The 26551-nt window shown below is 41.4% G+C and overlaps 2 protein-coding genes across 2 annotated transcripts in view; both read left to right on the top strand.

Moving 5' to 3' along the window:
• PLCXD3 (phosphatidylinositol specific phospholipase C X domain containing 3) overlaps positions 1-17750 on the top strand; it is a 99766-nt gene extending 82016 nt beyond the window's left edge. Inside the window, exon 3 of the mRNA XM_080372207.1 lies at positions 11264-17750. Within this exon, the coding sequence (XP_080228333.1) occupies positions 11264-11420 (157 nt within the window). The 3' untranslated portion in view covers positions 11421-17750. The remainder of the gene's footprint in view (positions 1-11263) is intronic.
• Positions 11385-26551, top strand: part of C6 (complement C6) — a 66637-nt gene continuing 51470 nt past the window's right edge. The window contains exon 1 of the mRNA XM_080372176.1: positions 11385-11400. Within this exon, the coding sequence (XP_080228302.1) occupies positions 11386-11400 (15 nt within the window). The 5' untranslated portion in view covers position 11385. The remainder of the gene's footprint in view (positions 11401-26551) is intronic.

Raw genomic sequence — 26551 nt, 5'->3', positions numbered from 1 at the left:
GTTCAGAGCAGCAGATTAAAATTGGCACAAGATGCAGAGAGGGACTACTAACTAGGATAATCTGGGAATTAATTGCTGAAGACATAGAGAGACCTTGTCTTGTTTATCCTAGCACATAGCTGTGTGATTGCTGTCTATAAATACCACAGGTGAATAAATACCAGGGAGGAAGGCCGGTGTTCTCACAAGAGCAACAGTTACACATTGACTAAATAAATTCAGGCTGGAAGTGAGAGAAGGGCTCCTTGCCATCAGAGCAGTGAAGTTTTCCAGCAGTGTTGGAGCTGGAAAAGCCCGGGTGAGAAAGCTGACTGCTTTTAATATGAGCTGTGTCAGCTTTTGAAAGAGGAACAGTGATCATTTGCAGATTCCTCCCACACCCCCCTTCTGCAGGAGAACATCGTGGCTGCTAACCTGTCTTTTCAAAGGCAGCTGTGCACGGTCTTGTCCGTGCCACCTGCTTTGTCACTGGAGATGACAGGACAGGACTGCAGGGTGCAGCATTCTTTTCCCTGCCAGGTGCTTGCAGGGAGCCCTGGGAGCAGTCTGGTCTTGAGGCATGCGAGGAGCTGCTGCCTGGTGATGGGGAAGCAGGCACTCCTGCAGTATTCATTCATAACCCCACTGGTTATTGAGAAGTCAGAGAAGCCTGTGTCAGGGGGACGAGACCTCCTGACATGGGACCATGTTGGTAGGAAAAGATGGTCTGGTGAGCATGTCTCCCTCAGCTGTAGCTAGAGCAAACGTTTTTCACTGTGAAAGAGCAGTGGCTATTCCGTAATATCTCCTGGGTACTGTATCTGAAATAATTATAATGGATATAATACAGGGTTTATCATACAAATTCTTTGGGCTTCTTAATACTGGGTAGTGAGGAAAGCAAGTGGAAGGAATGAGTAATAATAGCTCAGGGAAGGCTGCTCCTGGTAAATGATGCACAGCAATGCCCAGAATGCTATTTAGGAGGATATTGCCTCTGGGATCCAGCTGATTAACAAAGCTGGCTTAGCTGTGTGAGGCCAGAGCTAGAAGCCAGAAGTTGTATAAAGGATAATAAGCAGCTTAGTCTCCCTCTGTGGTGAGATGAGGCAGTTGTGGAGGAGCTAGTGGATGTGTGATGGCCCTGGACATCCTGCAGGCTGTAGTCCAGGTGCCAAGCAGATGTGCTGGGTGGCAAAACTCTAGGTGGCAGTGACAGCAGTGTAATAAGGAACCTTGTAATAAGGAACCTATCTATTTGATACGCAGCTTGGAGGGGAAATGATAAAACCAGCTTTGCACATGAAGACTTGGTGGAGAAAGAGGTGGAGGAAGTTCAGTCCACACAAAAAGTCAGTTGCTAATAATCAAACGAAACGCCAGGAGGAAGCAGAAGAGGTGGTGCCTCAGGTGGAGAGAGGTGCAGCAGGGAGGAATTTTTATGCTAAACAGAAATTTGCTGGAAGAACAGATTTCTGAGCACCACTATTTGTGAACTTGGGTCAAACCTGATGACTAAGTGAATTTGAGGAAAATATGTAGGAAAATATGTAGGAAAACATTTAGTATTTTCTAACTTAATATTTTAGAAATATTGAAGTGTTTTGACAGTGTGAAAATAAACTTGTATGTTAAAATAACACCTAATTTAAAATTAGTTAAATTTTAAAATACCAAAAAGTAAGAAAAGAATGTTTAATTTGGTATGTTGAACATAAACTAGAATTTTTTTTATTTGGCTGAAAAACTGTATGTTCCTATGTAATTTTGTCCCCCACCATCTCATTTTCTGACTTGTTTTAATCACATCATTCAAATCAGAGCTGTAATTATACCCAATTTCTGTTACTTGGGTGTGCAGCCTGAAGTTCTTACTATATTCTGTGCTGCTTCTTGCTGTCCAGATAGCAGTAGTGATGAAAAAAGGTACAGGGAGATAGTGATTTTTCAAAGGCAGTTAATTTTCTCATAATTTTCCATTTAAACTTCGTTGGGTGAATTGCTTCATTGTAATCTACTTGATGGTGTCTCATGAATGAAGCAAATTTCTGCTCTGAAGAATCAGAAAGTGTTAAATTCCTGGGAATGCTGCAAGACCCATATCTTTACTGCAGATTTCTCTTGTGGTTATTCTTTTTGCATTTTTCAACATTACAGTCAATATTAATTGTTGTACAATATGTCTAAATAATGTATTGTGGGATAAACTGAACAAGGTACCATGGCAAACAGCTGTGTGCAGTTTGTATACTTTGGTTGTCTGTTCTCTGCCACTGCAGACGGACTTTGTATCTCCACTTGATGGAACAAAAATATTAAAACCACTTAGAGCTGTTTATCTGAAAGAAAATGGAAATTGCTTTGCTCTGTATTCAATCACAAAGGATTCAAATATAGGTCAGATTTAGTTCATTTTGAAGCATCTACAGGAAGAAAATTTTGCAGGCTACGCTATTAGACTAAAAAAATATATTTAATTTAAGTGATTTAGATTTATTGTAGTGTCTATTTCAGTGGAAACTGTACGACGTGTGAAATTGTTACGGATCATACAGCAGAGTGACGGTGCTGGCAGCCAGGAGTTTCTTAAATAAACTTTACCTTCTACCTAGCTGTTCTGCTTTCCATGATAGTGATACATACCTCTTTACTGGCTTTTCCAGTTACTCAAAAGTGGGATTTTCAGAATCACTTTGCTAATTCATCTGTGTTCCAAGGTTCTGGGAGGACTAAGCACTAGTAAAAATCAACTCTTGTTGATTCAACACTTTGGTAGACAATATTTCGTTGTTCTCCATATTAAATTTCAGAGCATTTCCTCCATGCACAACTTATTTTTTTCCTCATTCATTGCCTTTAATCCCTCTCTTCTTCCTTGCGTCGTTCAAATTTTGCATGCTCAACAATGTGAGTTTTTTAAGAAGGGGCGGAGCCATCAGCAGCAAGTGAAACCGAACTGGGGAGTAGCTGAGCAGCTCTGTACCTGGGGTCCGCTACCAAGTTCCTCAGCAGGGTAGCTCTTTGAAAGGTCCCGAGTGACACATGGTGGCAACCCTTGGAGAGTTGGCTTGTCTGAGTCTGGTGGAGAAAGCCTTTGCCGTGAATGGTCTAGTACTGGCTACAACATATATGTGTGACAAAGCAGCTCCTGCTCTGCGTCAGCTTTAACACCTGATTTGAATGGTGTAATACAGTGATTCAAGTGTAATGGGTGTATGAATAAATAATACTTTTTTTGAAAAGTACACAAAGACAGAGGGGAGAAAAGCCCCAAACCTGTAGCTGTTCCCTTGACAGGTGTGAGATGTTTTCATATGTAAAGCAGAGATTTTCTGTGTTTCAAAGGCAGTGGAATAACTTATAGTTCCTATTTCCGTAGTCCACACTTATTGTAATTTCTGTGAATTTCTTGAACAGTCAGATTTCTGCGTGGAACTGGGACCAGGACCAACTGTCTCAAGCAATTAAAGTATGCTACATGCAGACACTTGTGTAAATGAGTGTTCAGGCTTATCTCTGGACTACAGAAGGCTGAAAGGAATGACATCTGAATGGCACTGAGATACTGACATCAATCTCTTCCCCTCCATTTTCGTAGCTTAAGACTCGCACCACTGTCATGAAAGTGGGGGATGTTTCTCCCCTGTGTGAACTCCAGCGAGATAACTGATTCACATAAAATCATAGAATGGTTTGGGTTGGAAGGGACCATAAAGATCACATACTTCCAACCCCCCTGCCACGGGCAGGGACACCTTCCACCAGCCCAGGTTGCTCAAAGCCCCATCCAGCCTGGCCTTGGACACTGCCAGGGATGGGGCATCCACAGCTTCTCTGGGCAACCTGTGCCAGTGTCTCACCACCCTCGCAGTAAAGAACTTTTTCCTAGTAGATCTAAATCTACCCTCTTTCAGCTTAAAGCCCTTCCCTCTTGTCCTATCACTACATGCCCTTGTAAAAAGTCCCTCTCCAGCTTTCTTCTAGACCCCCTTTAGGTACTGGAAGGCTGCGATAAGGTCTCCCTGGTGCTTTCTGTTCTCCAGGCTGAACAATCCCAACTCTCCCAGCCTGTTTTCATAGGAGAGGTGCTCCAGCCAGACTCTGATCATCTTCATGGCCCTCTTCCAGACTCGCTCCAATGGGTCCCTGTCCTTATGTTGGGGGCTCCAGGGCTGGATGCAGTACTGCAGGTGCGGTCCCACCAGAGCGAAGCAGGGGGGCACAATCACCTCCCTCAGCCTGCTGGCCACATTTCTTTTGATGCAGCCCAGGATTCAGTTGGTTTTGTGGGCTTCAAGGGCACATTGCTGTGCTGTGTTGAGCTGCTTGTCCACCAACAGCCTCAAGTCTTTCTCCTCAAGGCTGCTCTCTATCCATTCTCTGCCCAGCCTGTATTTGTGCATGGGATTGGCCTGACCCAGCTGCAGGACCTTGCATTTGTCCATGAGATTTGCATGGTCCTACCTCTCAAGCCCATCAGGGTCCCTCTGGATGGCATCCCTTCCCTGCAGTGTGTTGACGGCACCAGAGAGCTTGGTGTCATCAGAAAATTTTCTGAGGGTGCACTTGATCCCACTGTCCATGTCAGCAACAAAGATGTTAGTGCTGTCCCCAATACAGACCCCATAGGAACCTGCTTGTCACCAGTCTCCACTTGGACATCAAGCTGTTGACCACAATTCTTTGAGTGAGACCGTCCAGCCAATTCCTTATCCACCAAGTGGTCCACCCATCAAATCTATGGGATTAGATTGGAGACAAGGTTGTTGTGCGGGACAGTGTCAAATGCTTTGCACAAGTCCAGATTAGAAGAGCACTTAATGAGCTTGTCTGACTTCATCTGCTGGATCACTGGAAAAAGCCAGCCTTTGAACACTGGAATCCTCATGGCAGGCAGTAATTTTCCTGTTAATCCATGGACTATCACGTATTTGTCCATACTAGCATAATTGCATGTGTCACAAGGCTGCCTTCAGTCATGATTTAAAAGCTAAATGCCTCACTTTGTGTGGTAGCCATTCAAGATTTGAGCTTTTGCATTACCCACTTCACTTCCTCCCTACATTGACCAAAAGAGTAGCCAAAATACTAAGTTGCCTTATTAATGAGGTCTTTTATACTGCAAGGTCCCCTGAGTCCTTTCCCAGCTGTCTGCATTCCTAATGCTTTTAGTTAATGCCTTAGGTGCAAAGGAAAGGACCCCAATTGGAGAAGAATAGGATGTTGAACATTAATCACCTCCAGAACCACCATTTGCAGCTATTAAATATCCCATTTTATTTTTGTACAAGCATAGACGTGTAGGTTCAATAAATTCAGCTGAAATGTTCTTTGAAGGGAGGGCAGAGAAGGCTCTTTGCACTCGTTTCTTCCTCCCCTTAGAAATGAAACGCAGAAAGCTAACAACAGCTCAATAGGAGAGTGAAGACATCTGGCCCCTAGTGACTCTGCACAGTACTGTGATCAATTACGTTTAAAATATTCATCTGACCCCAGCACAGTAGTCTGTGTCATCTGATTAGATGTGTTTCCAAACTGTATAAAGCAATTGGAGATGACTGAATTATAGATAAGCAATTCAGAAGAATAAATTCAGGGCTGTTGGACGTTAATGTACGTAGTTCTTGTAAAATGACAACTTGTGGGCAGTGTAACATCCATTCAGGATCCAGGGAAAGGAATTCTCATGAGTGCCTTTGAGACTATTAATAATAAAATTTCACCCGGGGGTGCCCAAATTTTCTGGTTGCAGTCAGTCTGGCCTTGGTAGTGCCCATTTTGTGGCCACACTACTGCTGCTTAGAGAGCATCTGAGGGGTAAGGAAATGAATCTAAGGAGTTCCTTCCCAGCCCGTTCATGCCAAGCTCATGTAAATCTCTGTGCTTCGGTTCATTTTTTCCTTGGTTGTGTCAATTCAACAGTTTGGGAGGTGCTGTTATAAATTAAACCTCATCAGTGCACTGGGCCGTTTGGGGCAGAGGGAGAGCAGAAATAGTTGATCTGTTTCTGTTAATCCAGACCATTTCCATGTGCTGGTTTTTATTTTGTCCCTACAGGTCTATTAGCACAACTGAGAGAATGGTAACTTGTGATCAGGGAGCAGAAACAAACAGCTGGCATGTAAAAAAAGAGGACCTTTTAAACTAGTTTTGCCACAGAGAAAATTACGGTAGAATGATGTACTGTGGAGTGGTATCTAAAGTTCATGTTCTGCAGGGAAGCTTATTTACTGATGAACAGTAAATCTTTAGGAGGTGCAGAGTAAGGACATGGTAAATACTGTTGAGCAGCACACCTTAATGCCATTATTATTGGTGGCGTTCATTTGTAGGTAGCCCAGTTGAAGCTAATTGGGATGTATAAGAATATTTACATAAGGGATGCTCTGAATACAGAGGAAGATTGTGACACCTCCATCGCTGGAGGCTTGTAAGTACTGATTAAATTGAACAATCACCAGGAGTGGTTTGTACCATTGATCTCAGTGTAGTTGGTCCTACCAAGGATTAGCTGGATGAACTTGAACACTTTTCAAGGTTCTTTCCAATTGCAATTGTTATGATTCAGTGTCACATGAGACATCCATTGCTCCCACTGCAGCGATGAATTCTCAGCATCCTTGAAAAGCCACAGCCAGCATGTGCAGAATTACTGCTGCAGAATTAATCAGTGTTGGTGCAAACATGGGTAAAATTGGATGGAGGAGGGAAGAGTTAAAGAGTGTAGGGATTCAGGTTCAGGCTAGTGTGAGTACATCCTCCTGCAGGGGAATGCTGTTTTTCTTGAACAGTAACAACTATTTGCAAGAGGCTTCAGGGAGGCATGGTGTGTACTTTACTGGAGAGGGAAGAAATGCCACATGTAACTTTGCCCTGAGCAAGTGGACCTGCTTTAGTTCTCACTGATGTTACTGGGAATGGGCACTTAATGCTTGGCAGCATCGCATTCTGTACATGAGACCAGTTTCTCACTCTGGATTAGGTTGTACTGGCTCCCTGTACTCCAGAAGAAAACCTGTTCTCTGCCTTTATTGATCCAGCTGTCATTAAAACATTGAACAGCCCTTTTGTGTTTATGAAGTTGCTTTTCCTCCTTCTTTCCCTTGAAAGCTCTGCAGAGAGGGACGGCTGTTTCACCGCAGGAGGTCCTACCTTAGAGTGCTGCTGTCATTAGTCTTCTGTCATGTTGTCAGGCTTTGATGACTCAGGCATTATTAAAAAAACAACCAACCAATCACCCCTCTTTCTGAATTAAAATATTCTAAGAGCAAAATTTTTAAAGCAAATTTTAATGTGATTATTTAGGTCATGTTTTCTTTCTGAAAGCTTGTAATGGGAGTCACAGTTTTGCTTCTTGAACTGAAGCTATTTGAATATTTAATTACTACTTTTTAAACAAAACCATTGGAGTCCACTTGAGATCTTTGATGTATTAAAAAAAAAAAAAAAAAAAAGGGAAAAAGTAACTTCAGTATTCAATAGCTTTGAAAAGGGCCATGCATGTTTTGTAGTTTAGGGCAGTATTGCTGTGTTCTTTAACATATCTGGCCAGCCCCAGCCCAGGTCAGTGGAGCTGCAGCAGGATGAAAATAGTGCCCCAGGTAGTGGGGCGAGGGGAGGAGACTCCTCTCTTCCTCCCTGCGCAGGTTTGGCTGACAACACACCTTCTCTCCTCCCTGGCTCTAGGCTAAGGCAGGCAGCAGCCTTCTGTTTGTGTGTGGCTCAGCATTACACCTGGCGTTGGTAGCCCTTGGGGGTTAGGAGTGATTCCTTTGAGAAGTGGGATTATGGCTGCAAGGGTTGGACTGTACAGCTGTGGGATGCAGCCGACTCAGTTTAAGGACTCAAAGTATTCTGCAGCTGTCAGCAGCTGCCTGGTTCTTTGTAGCATGTTAATTTAGGAGTTTTCATCTTGTAGGCCCTTCAGAACGTTTACTCATGCCACTGAAACCTCACAACACATCTCTGAGGCCAGTAGGACTCCTGATCAACTCATCCAACTTTCATTGCATCATTTACAGGAGGGGCAGATGAGGCACAGGAGGAGGGCTGGAAGACGAGTAGCCCTCAAGAGAGCTAGAGTCTCCTGCATGAGGTTTCAACAGTGCATTGCTGTCATTATTACCAGTGCAACACTGTTTTGTTAGGAAAAATCATTACACTAGCACAACAGAGCTGTGGATGCAGTTACCGTACAACTACACCTCTGTGATTAGTGGGGTAACAGCAGAGATTACTGGCATTGAGTATCTACAAATGTGGCCTGTACTCACATGGCTGGGCTGTCCTCAGCCTTGCAGGGTTGGGATCTGAAACACTGGTGCCAGAGCTCCACTGAGACCCTCAAGCATGGACATCCAGCATCCTCCACAGGAAAACTAGAACCCACTTAACACAGAGGCAGTGGTGCTATGGGAAGTTTGCAAGCTGAGAGGCATGCATATGCTTATGCACAAAATAATTTCTTACCAACATTGCAAGAATATGTATGAAGACCATGGCACGTACTGAGTTTCTGTGAGCACAGTCATGTAGGTGGCTGCCACACAGCATGGTTTGTTCCTCTGACTAAAACCTTTAATGAGAACAATTACTAGTTTGAGGCTTGCAGAGACTGGAAATTACAAGGAAGGGTGAACAAGGTTTGTGTTGCTATCACAAAGGCACCCTGAGGAATGTTAAAGCAGGCTTATTCTAATAATTATTGTGAGCGTGTGAGATATTTGTACTAAAACGGAGCAGTGTATGATTTCTTACAGTCATTGATGTAATTCACTTTCTAGATGGCACTATGGGAAGAGGGTGATCTGTATGGTTTTTTTCTCTGAATTTCTATCGTAAGTAGAGTTGTATAGCCTAGAGCAAATCTTTGAGGTCAGTGGAAACTTCTGTTCAGGTGGGGTTTTTTTTACAGGACTGTGTTCTTTGCCTGTGCAATGCAAATAAGCTTTCTGTTGGATAATCTGATTAATTTTTTGACCTATCTATAAATGCTCTCTAACCTCATGAAAAAAGTATTTCTGTGACTTCATCTAACAATTTGCATATGAGCAAATGGTCATGCAACCATGTCCTGTGTGAAATATCAGTAAAATGTAAATAACCCATTTAACTGCCAAGTCTAACTGGAGGTTAAATGGCTGGGCAAACGGAGTTTAAGATAGAGCTCTAATCAAAAGGTGGCATGACTATCTGTTAAAGGCTGGCTTATTAAGAATACAATAGGAAAAAGAAAACAGTATTTCAATCTATATTGCTATATTGACAGCAAACTCTATGGTCTGAGCACAGAACTGTATCAGAACTTCTTCAGAGCAAATAAAGGACACCAAAATAAGGTAATTATGCCTCAAGGGGGAGTAAAATATCAAGACTATCAACTTACACAGAAAGGAAGGAAGAAAAAATCTGTGCCTGCCTACAATCAATCAGTTCATTTAAACCTGAAACTCTTTGAGCTTAAACAGGAGGATATTAAAGACAAAGGCAACATACTGCCACCTTACAAGTTTAGCATTGTGTCTTTGTCAAATGTGCAGCGATATCTCTTGCATGTGAAGATGCTGTGGAGTTTTAAACTGCTCTGAGCTCCTTTTATCACCTTGGTGGTCTGTGCTGTTCTGCTGGGATCTGTCCTGGTTAGGGTTGCTCACAGATCTTTTCAAACAGTCCAGGCATTGCTGGGTATTTCACACCTGACCTGTGCCTGTTACAGTTCCATGGAGTGCAGATTGTCAGGATTGCATAAACTTAAATCTAAAGGTAGCTGGCTGAGTTCTTAAATCGCAGAGTGCTTTAGCTCAGTTTTATGAGCTAGTGTGCATACATGCATGTTCTTCAGTCATATTGAATCAGTGAGTGAAATAAAATGTGTTGCTGGGCTTAAACGTGGATCTTATGATGGATTTAAGCACATTTTGCAGAAGCAAAACCTTAAGTGTTGTGCATTCTCCTGGAAAATGATAGAAGGGACTAATTATAACTGCTTGGGTTTTTCTGTACTGAACTGTTTTGAAAACTGACTGATTCTGATGACCACTGACAAGTACAAGTACAAGACACTGACAAGTGTCTGCTAACAGTTCTGTTTTCTTCAGGTCTATTTTCCTAAAGCTTTTGGGAGCAGATTTAGGTTCAGTATGTTCAGCTTGATTTAAATTCCTGTCAGACCAACAATTTACACCTACCTTGCCTCTGTGAAAAAGGATGTACAGAGTGCTGGGTGAGGGGGAATCACAGATTTATAGATGTTAGAGCAAAGGGAGAACACAGTGTTTATCTACACTGTGGCCCTGCCCAGTCCATAGGTTCTTTCATTTATCGCAGCAGCCTGACGTTGACTGAGAGTGTATTTTTTGAACGACATCCAGGCTTGAGTTAAAGACTCCAAGTGCTACAGAGTTTGTCACAGTCATTGGGAGTTTGTTCCAATGGTCAATTGCCCTTTCTCTGAAAAATGCCCTCTCTCTGAAAAATATGTACCTTATTTTTTTGGAACGCTGTTAACTTCTGTCTTCTGAAAACTGGATCTTGCTGCCTGGCTTCCTCAGCAGGACTGGAGAGCCCTTTATTTTCCCATAGGTATTTCTTACAATCTTCAGTTTATATTTTCATGGTGTCAGAAAAAATTCTTTATCCTTACAAACCCAGTTAGGAAGACATCTTTTAGACCCCAGTATTCCCATGCAAAGGGTCTGACATAATAAAAATATTCCATTTTAGAAAAGAGTTGATATGACTGTGGTGCTTTTCATTTCAGTTACTAACCACTGGTTTATCATTAAATATAACTCATGGCTAGGATATGAATACTGGGAAAGAAAGGGTATTTGGTATATGCTGTACTTACACTGTAGAAATCAGGGTTGGTCCAGTGTCTGCCAAAATATTATTTTCAGCATTTCTTTGACTGTGTCAGACATGCTTTGCAAATAGCTTGTGTTCTCTGTTACTGCTTTTTCCCATAAACAATTCCCATGTAGTCATATAGCTGGATGATATTGAAAAGGTATCTGGTTTATGCCCTTGTCCCTAGGCAAGATCAGTAATTACTGTGAGCCTGTATGATCTTCCTTCCATTCTTTTTACTGAGAAGTTGAAGTGCAGTCAATATATTATTTCCAAGAGAATTAATGTCATAAAAAGAAGGGGGCTGAGCAGTAACCCGTGTCCTTTCTCACAAGGTTCTCTTAGAAAACAAGATCACTGGGAGTCACTGTTGGTAAATCCTGTCTCGATGCATTTGTCTCGCTGCTTTATGTGTATTGTCCTTTTTTCTCCTTAGGGCTCTTCCTGCAATGATGCAGTGGGTCCGAACTCAGAAACCAGGAGAAGGTGGTGTGAATATTATCACCGCAGATTTTGTAGAACTCGGTGACTTTATCAGCACAGTAATAAAGCTCAACTATGCCCTGGATGAAGGTGAAGATGACACTACTTGATAGTACTATAATATGTGTGTTGTTGCATTGTTTAGAATTTGGGGGGACAAAAAGATTGCATTTTAAAAGAATTATCTTGTAAAACACTAATCTTCCTATAACACGCTAAGGTGTTTAGGGCTTTAGTGGGTGGGCGTAGGGGAAATGTTTTAATCAATTGTGATTAATTTTTACATTTGTGTTTCATGTGAAGAGCAAAACTAAACATGTTTACAGCGTGTGATAAAAGAAGGCCATTTACATGTTTTCCATGAGTATCAAATGCGATTCATATGTCTTCTATGGTTATGAACAGTGCCAAGAAATTTGCTGCTTTTGAAACAAGGGGATCTGTATTGCCTGTGCCTGCCCACAGCAGGATTCCCAACAATGTGATCATTACACCAGGAGACTGAGGACAGTATATCTGGCCCACAAATTTTAAGCCACTACACTTTATCTATTAGGTGGTTTAACTGATCATATTTATCAGTGAGCTACAGGTTTAAATGCCTTTGTGAAGTAAATCCAAAGTCATGCCTCTAACACACAGATATCAGTGGACAGTTAACATGATGTATTATGTATCCTGCACAGAGCACAGACTAAGTCCTGCTTGCCTTTCATTCTCGAAATGTGGTTTTCCAATGTCTCGCCCTAGGTCAAGTCAGCAGATAGATGACGCTGGCCTAATTCTGTACTAGGAGATGCCAGTACGTGTTTTTCCTGGTTCTGGCAGGAACAAAGTTAGGCCAGCTTGGAGCATCATACCGTCCCAGGATTAATTTTACATAAAAGCCTGATCCAACATACACTGAATTTAATAGGAAAATTTCCTGTGTTGAGCCTAGATTGGGGATAGGATCAGGAAATTGTCTGTACTGTAAGGTGGTCGGGATTTTGTCCCATAGTGGAAATGTGCTTTCTGCAGGACTAAAACTTCAAATACTCAAAAAAATAGGTGCAGTCTAAGCTTCTCTTTAAGGCAGCTCCAAACACAACACTTCTTTGCTGATTACAAAAGAATCAGTGCCAGTTTCATCACTGGCACTGATTACTCTACTAAAGAGCATAGTAGTTCAATTTCTAGCAAATAACCATAATCTATAGTCCTTGAATTGTGGGATGTAATACTGCGTAACACAAGGTTGGAAGTCTCCTGAATGGCACTGTTCTAGCAAGCAGCAGAATTGCTGATCATCCTACTTTTAATGAAACATATATAAAACTCAAATGTATGGAAAAACATAGTGATTTATAAAATGAGAGCATTGCCACTGTATGACACCTAACTGGATACAATGCAATCAGTCATATCTCCTGGATGCATCAATGCACAGACACACTACTTTGAAAAGCAAAACATTTCATTTGTACAAAACAGTAGATGCTATAATGTCTTAAAAGAAAAATGCTCTTTGAAATATTGTAGAGCTTTATGGGATAAAGACTGAGGTCAAGTTTCCATTGACGTTACTAAAACTTTTGGTTGAGTGAGAAAAGAGAATGGCATCGTACAGTCCTTTGCTATTCTCTGTCAGATGGTAAGGAATACCATCTACCATCAGATTTTAGAAAAACTAAAATGGTGTAATCGAACAGGTGGGTTACGAGGGGTTTATAGGGTTTTTGTTGTTTTTAATTTAGGAAGAAGTGGAATAAAATGAAAACTTGCTGCTATTTTGTACTGAGAGGGTGCCTTGGAAAAAGTGTGCATGTGTGCACTGTAAAGAAAGTTTAAGTGTATGTGTAGTATAATGACACATTGAAATGTATGTATATGACACAAAGACATCCATGCACACTTGCATAATGATACTCGGGTTTCTGGACAGAAGAATTATAAATTTGGTTGAAAAAAACTGTGCAGCTGTTATGACGCTATGATGCCTGCTTCTGTAGCATTTTTTCTGTATAGGTTAGGACTGTAAGATTCATCCCCAGTGAAATCTGTAATCTAAGCCAGTTAGGTTTTTTACAGCATTAAAACTTTACCTGAACTGCCTCAAAAATTTACCAAGAGTCACAGCCCATCTTTGCATTGAACAAGGGGTAGGACTCTAGTGCTTTCACCCACAACTAAGCAAGTTATGGGGTCGGTTGAGGCATTTTGTTTCCAGTTTCCGTAGACTCTCCAAACAAAATTAATGTAACAGACACATAAAATCAAACATGGAGCATATGTATTTTTTTAACCTACCCTATGTGGGTGTCCTGCATAGAAACATGAGTATTTTTGCTTATTTATTGGCAATGTGGTGTGAAATGCTCTTTTCATTTTTCCGTTTAGATGGGTTTGTTTGCTTCCACACTCTTCCTGTCATCCTTCATCTGCTTAAGCACAGTCAAAATAGTTAACCTATCCTTTTACTATAGTAAAGTAAACTGAATCCTTGGGTGGAGCGAAAACTAGGTTTCTTTTTTTGGATTCATATTGAAATTCTGTTGAATCTGAGAGCATCAACACCACCACATTCCTGCTGGGACCCCATGCTGAAACACACACCAGACACACTGAACTTTTTGCTTACTCAGAGGTGTACTCAAAGCAAATGTTCTGCTGTATTTAAGAAAAGCGTGTGTGTGTGTGTGTGTGCGCGCGCACCTGTATATATGAATAAATATAGCGCTATCTTGGGCTTGTTAGCATTGTTATGAAATGTTCGCTTGGCATTGGTTTTATTCTAATTGTCATTTGGGTGCTGGAAAATAAAAGCAAAGCAAAAAAAAATCCTCTGACACAAAGGATAATAGACAAACCATATAGTTTCTCCATCAATGGGGGAAAAATAAGTCTTAGCAAAATGTTAAGTTTTGATCAGAAAAATTATGTTTTCATTTAGCTGTTGATCTCCTTTTTATTGGAGAAGCACAGCATTTTCTGTTAGGGACAGGTAAACAAACTCGCCTTAATTACTAAAACAAAAAGTGCGTCTATGGGGATATTATTCGTGCTTTTCTGGCAGTTTTATCTGTGAGGCCCCAAAACTGTAAATCCTGATAGGGATACATTCCCTGCTGATACTGTTTGAGAGATTTCTCCAGAAAAGAACAAGCCAGATGGGACTATGCAGTACAACTGGACCATTCAAGAGCCCAGTTTTGCCACCCGTATGCAGCTAAAACTCTTTGTTTTCACACAGAAATGTACTTGTGGGTTTGGGTCAGATGAGTTGTTCTGACCTGATTCATTTGGGAGGTTTCTACACACGTATTATGAGGAATTTTGGGTGGGAAATTAGATGATTGTGATTAGACCATCAGAGAAAAAATACCTGTCTACACTATTGATCTTCATAAGCATCCGCTTACTCAAACTGTCATGTTTCATGTATCAAAACACTTTTTTTCTTCCTGTGCTCATTTTCCCTCTGGCTATGGTTCATTGTATACCCATCAAGTAGTGTCGTTCTCTGATGTTTTCACATGACTACTTGATCCTTTCTTTTCAGTCACACGTGAAAAATTGCGACTGCATTACACAACACATGCAGTGTCTCAGCTGGTGTAAACCCACCTGGCTCTATCTTCAAGTTTACACAGGATGACATGTTCAGTACTGATCCAGCCTGCAGCGATCTGGACCAAATAGCAGCTGGTCCTGGAGTCTGATTCCTGCCTTGCGCGCAGAGGGGTAAGATCAGAATCAGACCACAAGAGCCTAATTTTAAAATCAGTGGGTTATTGCATTCCTTTCTGTTGGTTACTTTACTGGTTTTGTATGTCCTGCCATATCAAGCCATCTTCTGAACATACATGTGTGTGTATATATACAGACATCTGTGAGAGGAAATGTATGATCTTGTATGCTCAGCTAAGTCTTTCTGTCATACTCATACAAATCTAGACCATTTCTACTAACTTCAGAGTAGTTACTAAACCTTTACCCTGGGATGAGAGGGAGCAGATAGTCAGTGTGTAGTAAGTATATGCTGTGTTGTGAAAGAAATCTAAAATTTTGGAGCTTTACTCCACAGTATCAAAAAAGTAGAGTACCCTGAAAACACAAGTCCAGTGCTGTTTATCCTGACTGTATTATATGGAGCATTAGATATTAGCAACTGAGTAGGCTGTTTGGTCATTTCAAGAGTTCAGGTAATACTATTTTAAACTTCTAAACTCCTTTTCAGTGATGTAAAAGCTAGTAGTGTATACGGTGTACTTACCATATCTCGGTGGTAGCTTCTGTGTTACATACAATCAATGTTGTTCTGAATTGTGTATGTTCACCCAATGATGAGGTTAAAATATGCTGTATAGTATGTGCAATGTATTGATTACAAGTATGCTGGAGTTCAGTGATCTATTTTGTTTTTACTGTGCTGCTGTTTTGTAGGTTTGTGTGTGTATGGGAGTATGGATTGTCTACAACTTGCAAGAAAATAATAATAAATCCTAAAGGGAAAGGACAGTTATGTAACCTGCCTTAATGCATTCATATAATATTGTTTAAATCCCATAATTATCAGTTCTGATTTCAAATGTCAGTCCGTGGGGCTCACTTCTTGGCACTAAACAGTTAACTTCAAGTTACTTGGAGCTCACTTATGGTAAATAAGGAATAGGATGTTTGCCTGTTTTACTGCCTTGATTGTAGGGGGTGGCAAAGACATGCTTTCAAGTGTGATACAGATCAAATCACTTCTGTACACACAGAGCTCCTGCTGATGCTAGTGGAAATTCTGATCATGTATTTGAATGGTCTAAAATTCATCTTTGGGGATACAATCATGATCGGAGGGTGGTGATGCCCTGCCTTTGGGGAAGTGCCTGGATACTGTGTAGTACTATTACTGTCCTGTGCCGGAACATAGCTGTAAATTTGCTGGAAGAACTTTGAACTGTGCTCCAGTCGAGGTTGTACCATAAAAATCCTTATGTAAAAATGATAAATGTCAGAGGCTGAGCAGCCTGGTCTGGCCTGCCCACATGCAGCATTCTGCTTTCAGGAGCTGTGGAAGCTTTAATTAAAAAAACTATAATAATTTCCCAGTGGATTGCAGGACCTACGCTCTACGTAAGGATCTCTACGTAACCCACAGGTATGAGCCCTCTACAATTCTCATAGCCAGGTCTGGCTCTCGCTTCATGGTTTCTGTCTGAGATGCCCCTGCCTGGTGCCAAAGGTAATTCTGAAAGACATACTGAACACAGAGGGTGTCCACCTTGTGCCTGGCTGGTTGGGCAGGATAGGCAGAGCGTGCCTGCCCTATGGTATGTTTTGTACGAGGTCAGCCTCAGCCATACCCACCTGAACAGTGCTGAGGGAAGGCAGAAGTCTGATTTCAGACCCTCTTCTGTTATATTTGTCTAGTTAAAATGCAACCTCTTACCACTCTTGTCCTTTGCCTGTGCTCAGCGCTCCTTATCTCAACTTCTGCATACGCATCCCTTTAACTGCCAGCTGTGAGCAACACGGCTCAAAGTGAGGATTATAGGTTTGTCATCCTCAGTACACCACAGCAATCCACAGCTTCTCATAAGATGTTAAATATGGGGCTAAAATATGGCAGTGTCCCATAACTGATGTCCCTGGATGGTTTATCTCCACATTCCTCCAGTTTATGTACACATGTCCTTTTAGGTCGACTTCTCGGCTGATGAGAATTCAGTTATAAACTTTGCCCCTCCAAATTAAAAACAGGTTGGATGATATTCCAATGAGTATCTCCTCAGATGGAGGTACACTTAGGCTTTTTTTTCTGCAGTGAGGTGACATCTCTTCCCTCAGCTCTGGATCCTAGAAAAGTAAATTTGGTCAGGAGAGATCACTTGAGTAGCTGAAATTGGTTTTGCTGAGAAGCTGCGAACCTTAAAGCAGAATCCTGGGTTTATGTGTAATTATTATTATTGAAAATAAGAATGCATGGTTAAAAACGTAATTTTAGAAAGAAAAAGAAGATACATCTGGGCTTGCCAGGACAGTTGATGAGTTTCTGACTGCCTCAGTCATCAGTAGCTTTAAGATCATGTAGCTGATATATAGGTTGTTATTGCGACACTGCCTCCAGACACTGTTCAGGATCTCTGTACAGAAGCCTTATTATTCCCAATGAGCATTAATGCATTTGAATGACTTTTCTCTGTTTTCGTGGGAAGGACAATTGTGTAACACTGAGGACATGGAGCTCCCTGTGTGTTGTGCCCACAAAGGTTCACAGAGCTGCACCTTCTCTTTTTAGGATCCTTTCAGTGGTACTTTAATAAATGTTGTGTAAAAAATGCCTACAGTTCTGTATTGCAAATGTGAATTTTTATGATAAGAATGTGTATTTAATGTAAAAACAGAGTAACATAAAATCCAATTTCTTTGTATCCAGTGAAACATCTAATAAAGTTCTGGTACCTGTATGCTTGGTGTATGGCTTCATTGCCGCATTCAAGGCTTTATGTGTAGGAGACTTCTTAAACGCTGTTTTGCGATGCGAGGTGGAGCCAGATGTTGGGCTGAGGCTGTGCATTGTGTTAGGGTGTGCGTGCACTGCCTGGTGAGCACATTACAGTGGGAGTACCATTTCCACCTGCCTACGTGGGACCCTGGAATACCACAGGGCGTTGTGGTGTGCTCGTGCTGCCAGGGACACAGTAGCCTCTCGGCTACCTCTTGCCCCATCATGGCTCTCCAGGCCCAATGTGCCTCAAGTACCAAAGTGTATGACCCTACTCTGTAGCCTGCCTGAGCCCGTGCTGCAGGCTGTTGCCCCTGGTGGAATCTTGTAAGAGGGAGGGAGGTGGAAAGCAGGGGGTGTACCTCTGAAGTGTTAGCCTGTCCCATCGCCCCCCTGGACCCTCTCGGCATCGCTGCCTGCAGCTCACGCAGGCATGGTGAGGGGTACCCGCCACTGAGGCAAACCCAGCTTGCCTGCAGGTGCCAGTGGAGCAGACTCGCTGCTGCCTCAGCCTGGCTCCAGGACAAGCCAGCCAGCAGGTGAGTTCCCTCCTGTGGAGTTCAGGGATCTGTTCCTTGGAGGGGGTTGCAGGCAAGCCCCCACCAAGGGCTCTCTGTATCCAGGAGCGCAGCCAGCAAGGCCAGGCTTTGCAGTGTCCTGCAAAGGTGAAGTGTGGCATGTTAGGAGCTAAAGCATGGCAACAGGTCAGAGTTTAAAGTTCATATTACTTTTTCTTCCTAGCAAGGCCAGAAATGTTTTCCAGGACAGACCTCTGTTGCTTATCTCTCCTAGAGCCTCAGGCAAACCCATCCCAGGTGTTCTGCTCCTGCACTCTTCATGCCCTCTTGCTTCGCTGGGTTCGAAGCCAGGACCCAGGTGCAGGCAGCCAGGGTTGCAGAAGAAGATGCTGTGAAAGATAAGCAACGCCAAGGAGGCCTCTGTCAGTGTCTCCCTGCAGAAACCCATTAATTAGATTTGCCTCCTGCTTAAAATGTTCCCCCTCCTCTTCCTACCCCACAGGTACTGTCTTGCCAATGGGAGCCTTATGGGTTGCTCAGTACAAAGAATGAATTTTCTTTATTGCAAAAGTGGTTGTCTTCTCTCCTTTTCCCCCCTAAACTCCAATACAAGAATCAGCAAGCCAACTTTATCCTGCTGTTGCAATAGCTACTTTATTCCAAATATGGGTTGCTTCTGTCCTAACTGTTAATATAGTGGTCTGATGTATGGCAGAACTCAGCTAGCTGAGGTGCTGGTGCCTTTAAGAAAGCACGTGCAAATCTAGGTGAGAAAGGTGTTTAGTAAATGGTTCTCATTCCAGAAAGCAATTGCACATTACATCACTGGATTGGAGTGCAGAATGGATGTTTTATTTTTATATGTTTTTACTTATATAAACGAGTTCAATTACAATGCAGCTATCCTCTCAGAAGGTTAACTTTAAATAGATTTTATGGAAATGAGCAGTTTATGTATATAGGCACAGTGTAAATAATAAATAGGACTTCCACATTTTTGGCCCATTGTCTTGTTCCTTTGTGCCCTAGCTGCAGTTTCTGGCATTATTGTTTTTTCTCCCAGCAGCTGAAATTTCTGAAGGAAAAATAATTGCATTGTAAATGTATTGGTTGAAATCAAAGTAACTTAAATAACTGGTCTTAGTGAGTTTTAAATCTTTAAGTACAAAACAGCAATTTAGATAATAATTTTTAGGTTTGCTTTCCCTTTTTTCAACATAGTTTTTTGTTGTCTAAAGACTGGTTAATCCTCACCTGTAACTATTAAGACCCAATTTAGCAACTAATTGGGTTAGCACATTAGACACAGTATGTCTTTGCTAAACAGGAGGGTAAGCTATACAGATGGGTAAACAAGTATCTGTTTTAACATACATTCATGTAGATTGCTGTTTAATCTTCTATTTTGTGAGGAAACAGTGAAAGGTGTTTCTTATTTATGAAATTGGGGGGGGTTAGATTTTTTTATCCTGTCTCTTGAAGATGATTAGAGCAAATTAACATATATAAAATCAATATAATGGTTAATAAAATGTGTTGTAAATCAAACGGAGCTAAATATGCTGGATCCCAAAGAAAATCTATATCAACACTGAAATCTGTGGAAAATCATTTACTACATGAAAAGTTTGATCTAGAGTTAAGGATTTGAGTAAGTTTTCTTTTTTATATAATTATCAATTTATCTAATTTTTTTTAGGACCAAAAGGCCCAAAAAACATGCATACACTTTTTGTTCATAGATGAGCAGAAAAGGAAAGTCTTCCTGGCTTTTAGGTAATTTTTTTTCAGCTTTGAAAAAGCTAATTATTGAATGAAACTGAGGAGAGGAAAGCTTATTGATTTCTGCTGCAGTTGCCATGTACCAAAAAAGTCAGTCATTGAGGAAACTTTACTCTGCAGTGCTTACAGCTGAGGACCTCACTCATTTCAGTTTTTTACATTTGTCTGTGTTTCAGTGTGAACAAAGTGGAAATTATTTTACAGTACTAAATAGTAAATGTAAGCTTTAATATGGATCAGTATTGATCAACAAAGCTTTCACCTCTCCTTTAAAATGGTGGAAGTGATATTAATTTTTTTATATTTATGGCTCACAAACCTGCCTAGATATTAGGGCAGCTGGAATAAAATCTGCAGCTCTTGGTAAAGAGGGAGAATTTGACTCTTGTGCTGGTTGAGAGGAGTACGGCTGGGCTGGGGTGGCACAAACCGCAGCAGGAGCTGGTCAGCTGAAAGGGGCCCAAACGCAGGGATGGATTTCACCGGGTGGCTCCGAACAGCATGTGCTGAGGTGCTGTGGTGTGGAAAAATACATGTGTTTTGGGAGGATTCAATGAGAAAGTGGCAAAAGGTAAGAACAAGAGGGCTTTGTTCACCTGAGAGGGGAATTACTGCCTCAGGAGGCATCACACAGGAAGGGACTGGGTCTGCTGCTTTGTAAAATGCAACAGTAAATGCTCCAGGTGTTTTCTTTCGCTGGAAGACACAGATGTAGGTACCCTGCCTCCCTGGTCACACAGGTTCAGCCCAGCCAATATGGCCTGAAAGACATACCTGAGCACCCTCACCCTCAAATAAATGTGCTCAAGCAAGACCAAGACACGGACACAGAAAAACATTAAGGCTGAACAATGAGCTGCAGGCAGACAGGAGCTTGCAGGGCTTCAGGAGAGCCATTGCTTCCTCACAGCATTCAGATTAAAAGGAAGAGAGCTTTAAAAAACTCCTGTGCTTGATTTAGTGATGCACATGGTCCTTGCTCACTAGGACTATGTGATCTATGCAGATATATTCTGTTTTCTTGTTCCTGTGCAGTTTCAACAGGTAAGGAAGTGTCATCCTCATTAGCAAAACTATTGTCTGACCAAACTGCTTCCATTATTCAAGTAGCTGTCACATTTCTGAAACTCATAAACATCTTAAAACAGAGCTTGTACAATTTGCAAGGAAGAGTTGGCGGGCATGAGCTGGGGTCTATTATAGTTATGTCTGGTACTACATAGATGAAACAGCCAGATTAGATCTTACCTTGGAGTACAAAAGTAGATTATTGGCCAGTTGTCTAAGTCTGGCTTTGATTTCTAGTAACCCAGAAAAAAACATGAGACCCATCTCTCAGCTTGCATTCAAATCCAGGAGGACAGAGCATTATGCTACTGGGTCATACCAGAATGAACTGTCTGTTCCTGAGCTTCCAAGCTCTGCCTGTCCTGGTGGTGATGTAGCCTGAGGACAAGCTCCTGCAGGTGAGAGCACTGACACCAGCCAGTATTTAACACTTCATCTTTCCCTAGTGCTGTACTCATCATTCTGGTACTTGCAAAGGTTTTTGAGGGTTGGTTTCTTGATAGCAAATCACCATTTATTTCCCAGCAGTAATGGGAAGACTTGCCCATGTTCATTAAAATGCTTGAACCAAAATGGAGCAAACTCCTTTTCCATTGTGTCATGTATTTGCTACCCCTTAAAATTCACTTCTGCTCTTCATTTAATTTCAGCATTAAAAAATAGGAAGCGTGAGAAGTTGTCAGAAATAAAGCATATTGGATGTGCTTTTACATGCTTAAGCCTCGTAGCTCATATGGCATCACTGCAAGCTCCCAAAGTGGCCAATACATTTTAATAATACCATTGGCATTGAATTGTTTCAAGAATAAGTGTCTGGTATATTTTAACTGAAATTAAATGTGCAATTAGCAGTGAATGTAGATAGTGAATGGCTGTAGCCTATTCTCCGGGCTATTGAGAAATGTGTGTTTGTCATCTGTCTACCTCTAATGACTGTTAGCATCAGCACTGAAACAAACTGTAAATAATAGAGCAATAAAATTCAGTTGCTTTGGTGGCCAAAAAAAAGCAAATCACAGTAGAGATCCTGAGGACAGAAATAAGAACAAACCAGAGCACATCATTATATGTTCATCTAAGCAGCATCTGCACCTCCAGAACCGAGTGCAGTTTGGTCAGTCAGTCTTAAGGAGCATGTGACTGATCTGAAAAAGACTCAGAAAAGGGCAACAATGCTGATCAAAATTGCAGCTAACTTCCACATCAGGAAAGACTAGGTCAGGACTCTTCATACTCCAGAAGGGACTGATATGAGAAGATAGGATAGACATCTATGAAAACATGAGTGTCATGGAAAGGGTGGACTGCAACTGGTGGCCCACAAGTGGGAGGAGACATCAGCTGAAGCTTGCTGGAGGCACGCTCAGAGCAAACAGGAGGCAGCTTCACCTGCTTTTTCACTGGGTAGCTCCTCGCCATGGGATGCTGAGGTGGGTTGAATGTGTTCATCAGCCCGAAGAGAGACTAGGAAAGTTAATGAAAAATAAATTTATTGAAGTTTACTAAATACACAGACACTGGATTCATCACAGGGAGTTCCTAAGCTGCAAATAGTCGGGGGCTGCGAGGGTGCTCTAGGAGCTGTTCTTTCATAACTGAAAGAAAAATTACTACTTTTGATAGTAAATAAAGTGTAATCTTTCACACAAATCAAAAGCTGATAGCACTTGTCTGATGATGAATAGGAAAAAAGTTAATTCATGTTATATGGCTGTGAAGGTAAGCTCTGCTTGGATAGCTCACCCTTGAGCACCCCACAGATTTGTTATCATAGGATCACAGAATAATTCAGGTTCATCTATTTACATATTTAATCCTTCCTAATACCCTTGGCTAGACAGAATTATCAGATGCCAAAAACATTATCTTGGAGGAAAAGATCCTGCTATGCCTTCATTCATCTATTTGATGTACTGATTTTATAGGACTTCCTGGCTATTCAACCACCATGCACTTGTGTAACTATTTTTGTGGGCTAAAGATGTGCACATATAATTCACAGCAGAGTGGAGAGCCAGGAGTGCTTCATTAACTGTAGACACAGCTTGTCACAGGCCCTAGTATCAAGCTGACCTGCATACCTTGTCTCCATAGTCCAATCTAACAAGCTATTGTGCCTTCATGCTCCCTGTTCTATGAAACAAACACCTCAATAGCCTTTTCCAGATGAAAAGCAAGCTTCCACATTGAATGCTATGGGATGATTAACTACATAGTAACACAAATAGGTAATCATGCCCATGATTCATAGACTTGCACAAAATAGCAGTGCTCCAATTAATCAAACCATTTAGAGACAAGTTTGTCGTCTGCTTGAATTACTGCATTACTAAAGCTCTAGTATGGTCAGATCAGGTGCTTTTTTGTCATGTGAGGATTATTACTCTGTACATCTGTTTGTGCAGACAATGTATTCTGCAAGAAAATCAGGTAATCTGTATTCTCCTTGCTAGAACAGTTCAGTGTGCAAGCTAAACTCGGCTGAACCTTCTTGTACATGTGCATGATCAGTCTGCATGTAACAGAGAAGGGAGGGGGAACTTCTTTCAAAAAGCTGCTGGCTAAATCAAACAGCACCACCATAAGCACTGACTACACAGTCTGAACAATGTGGGATTTTGGCTTGCATATAGCAAAATCAAAGCTGAAAGTGAGGGAACGGCTGGGGAAATTAGCTGCCTCCTCTTCGGAAGGCGGCAAGGCAAAGCTGGTGTATCTCAAGGCTAGTGAAAATTAATGGTGGCTTTTGTATCACGCACAGCCAACTAGTGCTGGAAGTACACTTGCTTTTGTAGTGACAACAAAGGCTCCTTGCATTTACCGCAGAAGATGAGCATGGACCACCCACTCAGCCATCATGGAGTACCTAAGATACAAGAAATTTAGGCTTTGGGGTTTATTGGCAATAATGTGTTAAAGAGCTGGTGTCCTGCACTACCTCACCACTCTGAAGAAAGCACATCAGGTAGGATCTTAGCTTTCTAGTGTTACAGCTAAATGGTTCTGGTTTTAGAGAATTTGGCTGCAATTTAGCCTGAATGTGGCAAACTGGTGATCTAAAACCAGAAATAGGAGCAGACGAAAGCAAATGCAATCCCACCTTTCCTCTAGCTACCTAGCTGATGAAGGGAGTAAATATGGCTGCTCCTGCTCTCAATATTTGTTATCTTCCCTCTGCTTTCTTCTTAATAAAGCCTGAGTCCTAAATTAGAGTTTTCTAAAAGGTCTTGACAAAAAGAAATGTAAATCAACAATTTACTATGAAGTTGCTTTTCAATTTTCAGGGCTGCTCTTTCTGTACATTCGAGGTGTCAGTTGTGCAAAGGCTGCAGTTAAAAAGTAAGTGTAAAGTATGTTAATTCCCCTGTCATCATAATGTTTAGTACAGTAGAGCTCTGAGGAGCTTTCCCCCTGATATTCTCTTTGTGCAGCTAAGATTAGATTTTGGATTAAATAAATAGAACTAGAGTAACAAAGGACCTTTGTTGTCTTAGAGTAAAAAAAGGACCTTGAAAAAGACCAATTAAATGATGTAAGAACTTATATATATATATCTGTTACTAAATTAATTATCCAGTGAACCTCCTGCTATTTTTTTTATTATTATTATTTGCCTTTGACCTTCTAGAATATTGAAATAAATAGCTTGGAGAATTAAGCTGACAATTTTTTAGTAACTTTTAGTCCCATAGCATTGTGCAGAAGAATAGAGAATTGGACCAGAATGTCTCACTTTTCGTATCAAACCAAATGCTTGACCTGCTACTGCTGCAGGGAGCTTTTTTCCTCTTTCTTGGGCTTTGTGGACAAAAAAATCCCCAAACCTGATACTGTTAACCAGTGGTGTTCAATGCCAGTGTCCTGCAGCATTGCATGACCTTTGCTGCATTGATTGGATCAGGTGAGTGGAAGAAGTGGTTTACTGGAACCTTGTGGGAGCAAAGTATCAGTGGAAACTTTTGGTCTCCTGTGTCCTGTGGGACCCAGTGCATGCTCAGAAATAGTTTTTAAATAAGGATAAACGGGATTTATTTACAGGTCTGCAAAAGTTCCCTTTTACTTCAAAGCAAGTGGTAAATATTGATGCACTAATGATCATGTTGTCCCAAAATCAGCATTCTCCACCTGGTGTGCTAAGCTGATTAACACACGGAGTCAAGGTATTTATTTATTACATGTCTGTGCAGACGTGGGTGCTAGGTGGTAAATCAACAAAGATAGCACAGCTTTTCCTGGTTTTAGGAGGTTTATATACAGTTCAACAAACAGAGAAATTAGTTGACCAACATGACTGGCTATAACTTTACATAATATATACAATATGCATGCTCCAGAGTTGGGGGGGCTGGGGGTGGGTGGGCACCTGCTCAAAGTTTCTGCTTCAAGGGGAGTTACTTTTACTATTATAATAAAGATATGTTTCTTTCAGTTAGTTTGGGTTGGCAAAAAGTCTGCAACTTTCTTACCCTAGCTCCAAAAACTGACTTTTCAGCGTCACTGTATCTATGTTCTTTTAGACTCTTCAGCGTCAGTACCTCTGTGTTCTGCCTGTTTTCTTTTAGCCTTATCAGTTCCTTGGATTGTTTGACATTCCCCCTTCACCCATTTGTCATCAATCTGAGTGCTATTTTGATGCGCTGAGAATTTATGACTCTGAATTGTAAGAACTTTGTCAATTTCTTTGGAAGTTGAACCAAACTGTTTAAAAAGATTTGTCTGTAAATCTATATATTTTTATCCTCTGTGAAAAAAAGAAACTGATTCTGCCCTGTAAACAAACATCGTATGTTCATACTTGTGAGCCCTTGTCTACCAGTATGCACTTAGAGGGGAGAGAGGTGACCTCCTCCAAAGAGGAATTGTCTGGTGTTCTGTTATTTTACAAGCTTACCTATGGGTTTTTTGTTGTGGGTTGTTCGGGTTTTTTTCCTTTTTGAAGCTAGCTTCTGGAAACACAGTTTTTCAACACAAAATTGCTAATCTCTATCAAATTAGCTAAGTATTTTGTCAGTGTGGGAGTCCTGGGCTCCAGTCTCAGGCAGCTCCCCAGGAACAGGTTCATGAGCTGGCTTATCTGCAGCTCTTCCATTCTCTTCTGCTGGGGCTCTTTTATGTTGCATAGAGCACTTAAATACCAGCAGACATGTGGAAAACAGAGTATCTTGATTCATGTCCATACTCCCTAATAACTGGACAAGATGGATGGGAACAAAACAGTTTGGGGACCTTTCTGTTGCTATTTTTGTGCTAATAAAGGGATGGGTGGTTTCAGAAGAGTAAAGTAGAAAAGAACACAAAATATATTTGTCTCCTGTTGTTTCCCATGCATCTTTTCTTGAATTGCTGCACAAAATCGTTGTGATGGGTGGTTCAGAGCACACTGACAAACAGAAAA

The sequence above is a fragment of the Falco punctatus genome (assembly GCF_963210335.1).
Source record: "Falco punctatus genome assembly, chromosome: Z".
NCBI classification, from domain to species: domain Eukaryota; kingdom Metazoa; phylum Chordata; class Aves; order Falconiformes; family Falconidae; genus Falco; species Falco punctatus.
Note: the sequence above shows the minus strand (reverse complement) of the source record. Positions and strands in the feature narration are given on the sequence as shown.